An 11,009-nucleotide genomic window follows, 5' to 3' on the forward strand; every position below is an offset into this window, starting at 1 on the left:
TTTTCTGGATTTCCAGTGTCACCATTGTCAATGTCCATGAAGTTTTGGGAAGTCGATCTTCTAATCAAATTTGCTTTACCAGTGTTCCAAATCATTGCTGATTCAGCAGCACCAAGCAAATAGATAAGATCATTAAAGGGTCATGTCGTGATCTGTCATCAGGTAGTGACTGAAGAACCAAGTCAACAGCCAGCTACCTCGAGACTTCGACACCCGACTCTCCCGTCTTGTCAATATGTGACTTAATCTCCAAGACCTAAGCACATATAGACTTTGTTTGCCAATAGGGATTGAGTGACTTAGAATTTATCAAGTCTTGAAACTTGTGGGATAGGGAGATTTATTGGAGGAGGTGGAGGAAGTGAAGTATGATTTCCAGTCCCACTAATGCACAACAAAGGGATTGATCTTTCACCTTGATTGCCATTTGGGATATCATCTTCATTAGGATAGCTTGTTCCTAAAGATTTGGGAAGACCATAGTTGTCTGAAGGAGACATCTATAAGGGAGAAATTCAAGTTAGTCGATTTAAAGTCCTTAATATAACACCCAATATGAAATATTAAGGCTAGGATCCAACAACCTATTTATAATTGGAAGAGGGATGCCGTAATCCAAATTATAAAATAGTTGAAGGTAGGTAAATGACGATTTACCAATTTCCACCATGAAAAACGAAATATAATTAAGTTTTAATTGGATTTGAAACTCCTAGATCTTTTGAGATACATTGAACTTTCAATGGCATGTTTGAATCTCGATTGTGTCCTCTCAAGTTTGTGACTGGGATGCCGAGGATCACAAACAAGGTGTGAATAACCATGCAAATTGACTTGGTACCCTTAACTTTATCACCTAATCGATGTGCCGGTTAACCACACACACTCCACCGATCTATAATAAAGTCAAGTTACCCTTTGCCACTCTTACTAGTCCTTATTAGCATGTCGGTTAACCACACACGCTCTACTAACGACTTGGTAAGGCACAAAGTGTAATTTCATGGGTTAGCACCTATTTCACATTTTCCTAAGTAACTAAGATTGGGAATTTATAAGTGTTTAGTTACTTAGTATTTATCATTATACTTTTAATGAAGGGAGAATTATAGTCCTTTCCTACCCGTTCGGCTAACGACCCTCCACCAGTCAAGGAAGCGGTGGGTGAGAGTGGACACCCATTAAACTGCCATTTTATAGGCAGTAACCTTATACCCCCCTTATAGATCGACTTCGTGAATGAGGCCTACTAATGGTAAGATTGACTTTATCTTATACATATCTATATAATTAAAATTATAATAATAGTATAAGGGTGTATTTTAAACATTTAAAATACTTGGTGGTTTAATCTATTAATTAAACTATACTCTTAATTTAATTAAACTTAAACCATGTCTTTATGGAATTATTAACTCTTTTAATTAAACACTTTAATTAATTTAATGAAGTCCATAAAGTTTGAATTTTAACCTTTTAAAATTGTAGAGTTTGGAATTAAAGCATTAATGTGTGTGAAACTTTACAAATTCCAAAACTTGAGGGCAAGTTTTGAAACTATTTAAAACCATTTAATTCCATAACTTATGTGTTTAAAGTAGTTTTAATTAAAACTCTTCAAGTTCCATAACTTGAGGACAAGTTATGGAAGACTTTAAACTATTAAAGAATGTAACTCTTCTTCTTTTGTAACTTATGGAACTAATTAAGGTTACACATTTTTATTATTTAATGAAGTGACTCTTGAACCTCCATAACTTGAGGACAAGTTATGGAGTCATAAAACCATTTAATGAGGACAAGACTCTTCATTTTGTAACCTTTGCCAACTTTTATTAGTTTTAAGACACTTAAATGTGACCTTTCATGTAACTTGAGGACAAGTTAGACAAACACATTTTAGAATCAACTCTTAGATTAAAATGGATTGAAAACACATAATCAATTAACTTTTCTATTAATCTAAGCAACTCATATGAACAAGGATCAAACTTTTTCATGTAATTAGCATAACTTTTAAACTAATACAAAACATGAATCTATTGACAATTATCTTTGAAATTGGATTAGCATGAACATTACCACATCAAAAACAGGTTTATAGGTTCAAAAACAGCTTATGGTAATGTTCTTAGTCCATTTCTAGCCAAAAAACTCGAAGATATGCTGTCAGGGGGTCCAACTCGTCGAGTGCATGAACCAACTCGACGAGTTGGATCGTTTTGAAAAACTGTTAAGGCATGGACTCGTCGAGTCCCTTTATGGACTCGGCGAGTCTGCTGTTCAGACAGCAAAAAACTTCGATTTTTAAGTAGATTTTGGAAGTATAACAAGAAAACAAGCCTAGTCTCTGATACCACTGTTGGGTTTTGAGCATTCTAACACTCCTAAGTGTACATGCAACCCTAAATATCTTGGATCTATGTTTTCTCTATTATACATACAAATATGAATATCCAAGGTATTATACTAACTAGCATACAAAACTTTGATTCATATGAAATATAACTAGTTAGAATACATACCTCTTTGATGTAGAATGACTTCATGAAGCTTGAGTGCCTAGTGCCCCAAGTGTGACACCTCAAATGGTTCACACAACACCAAATACACTTGGAATAACTTGAGAGAACATACACACTTCATGAAAATCGGCTAGCCCTCATGTTCACTCTAGTGGCCGATTTTGTCAACAATAAGATGCTTATATAGTTAGTGACAATTAGGGTAAACCCTAATTGTCATGGCTTTCCATTTCCTTGGATCCATGGGTTCAAACATACCATGGAGCATCTTATGGGTTTTAGCCCAACTTGACAATCCATGGAGCATTAGCCCACTATACAAGTATGGATGATTTACACAATCAACCCATATATTTAATTAGTCTTCTTTTGATCACATAATTAATTCTAGATTAATTCTTGATCAATACTAATGAAATAATCTTATTAATATATTATAACTTATAATATATTAACAAACCTTAAGTGTTATTTCTCTCATTATAGTCTATCCAAATGCATGATGCCATGCAACCCAAATGGACCATGCCGGGTCGGGTCAAGTCTTACCAATTATAGTTATGGACTTAGACATTAATCTAACAGTTATGACCATATTTTCACCATTTCTTAACTTAGATTGTGTGAGGACATGCATGTGCATAAAGTTCTGATTTTTGTAGACCTTGAGGAAGTATAAAAGCTTCTTGGGAAGTATAAGACTTGGACATAAGTGATTAAGAGCTCAATAAGAAAACTGTTCTGCCAAATAAACCGTGACACAGTCAGGGCAAGGCCGGTGAAGGGCAGGTGCAATCTGGACATACGCACATGGCCCTTTTCCTAATGGGGCCCAATTTCTTTTCTTTTTTTTTTTTTTTTTTTTTTACTGTGAGGCCCAACAAATGAATCCATGCTAGGTTTGTCCAAGTCCACTCAACAATTTAAGCAAATACGTGAGATTGTGAGAACTAGGACTGGGAACGCAACACAAAAGTCAAGCCAGAAGTCATTGTAATTGTATTCCGTCGATTATCCGATTACCGATCATTCAGCGAATCAACAAGTTTGTTAATCAATCAAGCCCAACAAATCACTCTCTGTTAATCGATTAGACGATTGCTAATCAGGTAACAGTCATTCAATTTCATTCAACATTCAATCATTCATGTATCTTGTTTGCTTTTTGTTTTAGAATTCATAATTTTTTTGTTCCAAAATGCAAAATTCATAAATTGACTAATTTATGTTATTAGAAATTGAATGTTATCACTTATCAGAAATTGAATGTATAATGTCTTTATGTTATTAGAAATTCTGAAATTGAATGTTGAATTTGAATAGTTTGCCTTTATACTTAATTGAATAGATTATCAAAATCACTTTATCATATGACAGTTATTAGTTAGTGTTGAAATTCTGAAATCTGAATGAATGTTGAATGTTGAAAGTTAAAACTAATGAACCTGTAGTGATGAAGTCTAAATAACCAACAGGTAGTTGAAAACCTAAAAAAAGAAAACTAGATGAAGAAAAGAGAAAGGTTGACGTAGGTGCTATAGATTATTTTATTTATAAAGTTTATCGTCGTTTTAAAAAAAAATAGTTTATATAATTTAATTTGTTACACGTTAAGGCCTAAGGGCCCTTTTTTCCGGCTCGTCCTGGGCATTTGAATCCTCAGGACCGACCATGAGTCATGGGCTGACCACGGTGCGGTGGATGTGAGGTCTCGCGACTGTTTTGGCGTGACTCGACCACGACGTGGTGGACCGTTGACTTTTGACCAGTTTAACTTTTGGTCAAACTTGGGGGTTTTAGGTTGTAGACTAAGGTATGACCTCTAAATTATTATAGGTGGTTCGTGTAGTTGATTCTGCATGATTTAGAGTGTTAATGTACAACTTTGATTCATGTAAGTCTTCTCATTATACGGTAGGACACAATGGCGTGTTGTGGCAGTTGCAGGTGATTGATTCATAGTAAGATGGGTAGATGGGTTGAAGATGAAGGGAATAAGAAGAATAGAAGATATGAGGAAAAGATCGTTCGTATGTTTGTGTGGGATTGAGAGGGAGAGGGGGGGAGTGGGGGTGTAATTTCTATTTTTAAATAATAAAGTATTAAAAAATATATAAAATACAAAAAATGAAATTAAAATGGCAAAATCGTCTTTTCGGGTTTTCTAGGGACCAAATTACGGAAATTTCTTAATTTTAGGACAAAAACCATAGAAAATTCTTGATTTTAGACCTTTTATACAAATCCTAAACTTTTTATAGATTTTACGAAAGGGGCCAATATTGCAGTTTTTTTAAAATTTTAGGCAGTTTTGTCAAAATTTTAGGCCCGACTATCTGATTCGAATTGCTATCAATCAACAGCATTTTGACTTCTTCCAATGTAAAGGGAGAGTGACTACAAAAAAGAACAGCAGAAATTCTCCAGAAACAACAAAACCCACCACTCCAAAAGAAGGTGAAAATCAAGAGGGTCTCTCTCAGGTTTTGTTATGATTCTCGTCTCCAAAACCCTAACTTCCTCTTCCTGGTACGTCAATTTTTCCTATCCAGTTGTTCTTCAATTGAATTGTGCTTTAATTGATCTTATATACAAACTGAAACCTGTCATAAATTAAAAAAGGCTTCTCCACAGTTCACATATTAATCATCTTTCACGCACTTCATCCTCGAAAAAAAATCTACAATTTCCGATTATATCGTCGTAAACCTAATACGTTCAAAATACAAATTGATTGTTTGCAGCTTATGTGATTCTGTTGTGGGAAATGACATCAAAACCGTTGGACAACATCTGGATTCGACGCCAACAATGCCCTTGTGGAGATTGGAAATGCTATATCAAATACGAAGGTGATGATCAAACAACGGGAGTGTCTGAATTGGTAAAGACTGATGGAACAACTTCATCATCATCAGATGTAATTTTCACCCCATATGTCGGTCAAATATTCAAAACCGATGATGAAGCTTTCGAATACTACTGCAACTTTGCCCGAAAGAACGGATTTTCAGTCAGGAAAGCCCGGTCAACCGAAAGTCAAAACCTTGGGGTTTACAGGAGAGATTTCGTGTGTTACAGATCTGGATTCAATCAGCCAAGAAAAAAGGCTAACGTGGAACACCCAAGAGATAGAAAATCAGTAAGATGTGGATGTGATGCAAAACTATACTTAACAAAAGAGATTGTAGATGGTATAACACAGTGGTACGTTTCTCAGTTTAGCAACATTCATAATCATGAATTATTAGAAGATGATCAAGTACGCCTCCTTCCTGCCTATAGAAAAATCCAAGAATCTGATCAAGAACGCATACTTTTACTCACAAAAGCCGGTTTTCCAGTCAACCGAATAGTCAAAGTTCTTGAATTAGAAAAAGGGGTTCAGCCAGGACAATTACCCTTCATAGAGAAAGATGTTAGAAACTTTGTGAGAACTTGCAAGAAAACCGTTCAAGAAAACGATGCCATGTTGACTGAAAGAAAAGAACTTGACATGTTGGCACTTCTTGAAGCATGTAGGGAAACCTCACAAAGGGATAATGGATTTGCATATAATTATACAACTGATGAAAGTGGTAAAGTTGAAAATTTTTCATGGGCATATGGTGATTCCATTCGGGCTTTTTCAGTTTTTGGAGATGTGGTTACTTTTGAAACCACATATCGCTCCATTACTTACAATATGCTTCTTGGTGTTTGGTTTGGTATTGATAATCAAGGCAAGGCATTTTTGCTCGGGTGTGCTTTGTTACAAGATGAAACTTCTCAATCCTTTTCTTGGGCCATACAGGTGATAAATCTTTCATTTATCATTAAGTTTTCCACTTTCCACTTTATTGTTAGTATCTGCTTTTTGCTTTATTGTTAGTATCTGCTTTCTGCTTTATTGCTAGTATCTGCTTTCTGTTTTGTTGCTAGTACAGACTTTCATCCAATTCTTGAGAGGAAGTCACCCGCAGACAATCGTAACAGACATAGATTCAGGTCTGAGAGATGCAATCACCACCGAGTTACCAAATTCCAAACACGTGATATCCATATGGCACGTGTTATCTAAATTATCCAGTTGGTTTTCTTTGGATCTTGGATTACAGTATCCAGAGTTCAAAACCGAGTTTGAGTTGTTGTGTCATCTTGAAAACATAGAAGATTTTGAAAACCAATGGAATCATCTTGTGAGTCGATTTGGAATCGAGTCAGATAAACATGTGGCTCTTTTGTTTTCTTATCGAGCTTCATGGCCTGTTGCGTATATTAGAGGCTACTTTCTTGCACGTACAATGACTGTTGATTACATGAAGTCCATGGATAAGTTTATGAAGACTATCTTGAATCCACATTCATCTTTCAAGAATTTCTTTGATCAGGTATTTGGTTGAAAATTAATTACCCTACTTTAAATGAAAAGGGCTAAGATTGTTTTCTTTAAAATTTGTGAAGGTAAGTGAGGCTACAAATGTTGCATTTCAGAAGAAAGAGAAGCAACTATCATCATATTCACCCATGAAGACAAGTCTACCACTTGAAGAACATGCAAGAAGTGTTCTTTCACCTTACGCCTTCAATGCATTACAACAAGAGCTTGTTTTATGCATGCAATATGCAACAACCGATATGGCAAACGGATCATATCTTGTGAGACATTACAACAAACTGGAAGGAGAGTGTCTTGTGATTTGGATACCAGATACTGAACAAGTTCATTGTTCTTGTAAAGAATATGAACATTCGGGTATTTTATGCAGACATTCTCTAAGGGTGCTTGTACTCAAGAACTACTTCCAAATTCCTGAAAAATATTTTCCACTTAGATGGCGGGTTGATACTTCTCTGGTTCTTGATGATCATGTAATGACATCACAAGAGGGAAATGATGAGTGTTCTGAGGCGTTTAACTCTTTGACTTCAACTCTATATTCCGAATGTTTGATCTCTAAAGATCGTTTTAGTTATGTTCATAAAGAACTGAATCAGATTCTTGAAATTGTTAGAAGTATGCCTGTTTTTGATGAAGTTACTCTGGATTTGGGACCTAACACTGTTAATGATTTATAGAAAGTTGGTGAATTTAACTTCATTGAGCTTTTCTTGTTGAAGTACATAGAATTTATTCATTATGGGATAAAATTTTACATGATTGGTCCCTATGGTTTGCAATAGTTAGCTGGTTGTGGACAACTATCAAAAGCTTTACGCATTTGTACCTGTGGTTTCAGTTTCTTGCATGGTTGGTCGTAATGGATATTGTAAACACATTTTTAATACAAAATCCACATACATGATATTTGAAAAAAACAATATTAAGTAAATTATTCTTCATGTTAATCCTCAACAAACCCTAGATTCAAAACATCAATCGCCTTCATAGTTCATACAACTTTACTCATACAAAGCTATGAGCAGGTGATTTCCTAAGTCCAATTTGATTCATCATATTTCTCACATTCTCCGCCTCTTCCCACCTACCAACAGCCGCATAAATATTCCCCATCAAAATATAATTCCCCGTGTTCTCCGGTTCCAACTCAAACAGCCTCTTCGCCGCCACTTCCCCCAATTCCACATTCTCATGGACCGTACATGCACCCAATAACGCCCCCCACACCGTACAATTCGGACTCACGGGCATCTTAGTAATTAACCCATATGCCTCCTCAACCCTCCCCGCCCTACCAAGAAGATCAATCACACACGTGTAATGATAAGGACGAGGGGTAATTCCGTAATCTTCCATCATCTTAAACAACCTCAAACCCTCATCCACTAAACCCGAATGACTACACGCATGTAAAACAGAAGTAAAACTAACCTCGTTCGGTTCCACTTTACATTCAACCATTTGATTAAAAAGCAAAACCGCACCCTCTCCATTTCCGTGTTTCCCATAACCCGATATCAACACGCTCCATAACACAATATCCCTTTCTTTCAAGGGTATTTCGGTAAATTGAACATATGCTTGTTCTAAAGCTCCGGATTTCGCGTATATATCGATTAAACCGGTGGCTAAATCGCTTTTTGAAAGAAACCCCGATCTTATTAGATACCCATGGAGGTTTGTTACTTGTTTAAGATTTGTTGTGATTGCATATGCGGGTAGAACGCATTTTATAGTTGCTTCATTGGGTCCCACACCTTCGAGTCTCATTTTTTTGAAAAACAATATTGCTTCTGTGTAAAGTCCGTTTTCTATGCTTCCGGAAAGAATCGCGTTCCATGGTGCTGTTCTTGTTTTTGATGTTTTGTTAAATGTACGAAAACTATATGTAAAAAACATACATTTTGCATACATGTCGATTAATCCGGTTTCTACATTTACATCAGAATCAAGATTGTTCTTCATTGCCCATGCGTGAAAGGTTTTACCATGTTTTAAATGCTTTAAATCCGCACATGATGAAAGAAGAGAAGCTAAAGTTAATGCATTAGGGTTTACACCTTCATGTAACATCAATGGGCAAAGTGAGATAGCAGTTCTTGTATCTCCATTCACAATGTAGCCATTTATCATTGAAGTCCATGTCACTACATCTCTTTGATTAGTTTCATTGAATACGATTCGTGCATCTTCCATTTCACCACATTTTACATACATGTCTATTAAAGCGTTTCTAACGTATAAGTTTTCATCCAAATTGTTCTTTTTCACTAAATCATGAATCTTTCTTCCAATATCTATCTCTTTCAGATAAGCACAAGCGGGAAGAATCGAGACAATGGTAGCATTATCAATCTCCATCTTTGAATCAATCATTTCATTGAAAACACTCAAAGATTCATTTGCAAATCCGTTTTTGAAACACCCACTAATCAAAGTGTTCCAAGATACCACACACTTGTCATGCATTTCATCAAAAACTCGTTTAGCTTCATCTTTTTTGCCAAAACTCATGTACATTGCTAGCAAAGAATTACCCACAAATGTGTTTGATTCAACACCACTATGTAGAATCAAACCATGAACCGATAAACCAAACTGCAACATTGAAAGTTCAGCACAAGATTTAACCACAAAAGGGTATGTGAGCCTATCTGGCTTTGTTCTTCCTGACTTGAGCATTTCCACAAACATCTCAAGTGCGTTATATGGAAATCCCTTCTCGGTGTACAGCTTTATCATACTGTTGTATGATCGCTTGGTTCTCTGATGCAATTTATCAAACAGTTGGCGCGCGTATGGGAGGTGACCTGATAATGCATACCCAGATGAAAGGAGAGCGGGAATGTAACGTGATTCCCATTGTGTAAGGAGGCCTGATGTGATGACATGGGCGTGGAGCTTTTTAATGTCAGTGAGAGATTTGTTGGCTGCATAGTTGTATAAAAGAGACTCGATTTGAGTGGCAGTTGGGACTATGGTTCGGGTAAAAAAGTGGCTGATATTCAGAAGTGCTGTTGATGTGCCATTCATGACCTAGTTAGATGTACTTCAGAAGGTTAATGGCTTCCTGGTAGCACAAATATCAAACAGAAACAGTTCAATTCACAAGCGAAGTCGAGATAATTTTAGATACGAACGCAATTTGCACAATTTCAATTAGGAATCGAAAGAATTCTGTGTATTTTCTTCAGCAAAACAATCACTTGATTAACAGTTCAGAGTAGCAAGAAAAATCTCAAATGCATTCTTTCCTACTGTACTCGCTATATTTTCGAAGAGATAAACACGGAAACGATCAAAATTTTAAAAGTCGAAGAAACGATGTATAAACGGAATCATATGTAGAACAACAATGAAATATATGATTAAGCAAAAAGCATACATAAAACGCATATACTATGATGCAAGAAATTATCGAAATACGTACGGTAATGAATTTAGGGTCTGAACTTGTCTGACAACTGGAAACGTCACCGGCGAAGAAGGGACGCAGCGGAGCTCCGACAAGAAATTAGAAGTTTTTAGGGCTCAAATTATGAACTTGATTTTGTTTTGACAAAATTTTAAAAATGGCCCTTGTTCTTTTTGGATAATTATGGATACGCTCCCTTTTTACTCGTTTTATTAAGGAAGTGATCCTTCGAGTTAACCCGCTTTAAATTATTGCTGTTAAATCCCTCATGCCCCTCACACGAGGGAAAATGTGTCTTTTTTATTTTGGGGAAAGCTTTCACCGTATTAACGCCATAATTAAGATATATTATACCCAAATATCTCATTTACGATCCTTATGTTATAGTTGTCTCTACACTTTTTCTCTTCTTCTTGAAACCACACTTATGCGGAAAAAAAACCTAATCCAAGCATCAAAGAGGATTATCGTTTCTACGTTTCAATTGCAAATGATGTATATAATGTGAGCGATAAGACTAGTAAAGAAGGTGTTTGACACGTCACACATATATGGTTAGTTGTACTACTTCAAAAACTTTCTTAAAAATTCTTATTCTCTTGAGTATCATAGGCAAGATTCCAAACTTTTTACTTCCATTTTCCTTTAATGTTTATGTTTTGTTGTAGAGACACGTGACACGTCTAAC

General features: G+C 35.9%; 2 protein-coding genes across 2 annotated transcripts; one reads left to right on the top strand and one right to left on the bottom strand.

Moving 5' to 3' along the window:
- The first annotated feature begins 4,885 nt into the window (after positions 1-4,885).
- On the top strand, positions 4,886-7,605 carry FRS10 (FAR1-related sequence 10). Its single transcript, XM_079059027.1, has 4 exons — positions 4,886-5,054; positions 5,270-6,318; positions 6,452-6,895; positions 6,969-7,605. Exons 2-4 carry the CDS (start codon positions 5,293-5,295, stop codon positions 7,581-7,583), a joined length of 2,085 nt encoding a protein of 694 aa, XP_078915153.1. The 5' UTR covers positions 4,886-5,054; positions 5,270-5,292; the 3' UTR covers positions 7,584-7,605.
- A 165-nt stretch (positions 7,606-7,770) lies between these two features.
- On the bottom strand, positions 7,771-10,453 carry LOC145123819 (Tetratricopeptide repeat (TPR)-like superfamily protein). The gene is made up of 2 exons (XM_079059028.1): positions 10,337-10,453; positions 7,771-9,976 (listed from the first exon to the last, which is right to left on the bottom strand). The coding sequence occupies exon 2, from the start codon at positions 9,937-9,939 to the stop codon at positions 7,912-7,914; it is 2,028 nt and encodes a 675-aa protein (XP_078915154.1). The 5' UTR covers positions 9,940-9,976; positions 10,337-10,453; the 3' UTR covers positions 7,771-7,911.
- Between the last annotated feature and the right edge of the window lie 556 nt (positions 10,454-11,009).

Source organism: Lactuca virosa, chromosome 7 (genome assembly GCF_052849685.1).
Source record: "Lactuca virosa cultivar CGN04683 chromosome 7, Lactuca_virosa_CGN04683_v6, whole genome shotgun sequence".
Taxonomy (NCBI): domain Eukaryota; kingdom Viridiplantae; phylum Streptophyta; class Magnoliopsida; order Asterales; family Asteraceae; genus Lactuca; species Lactuca virosa.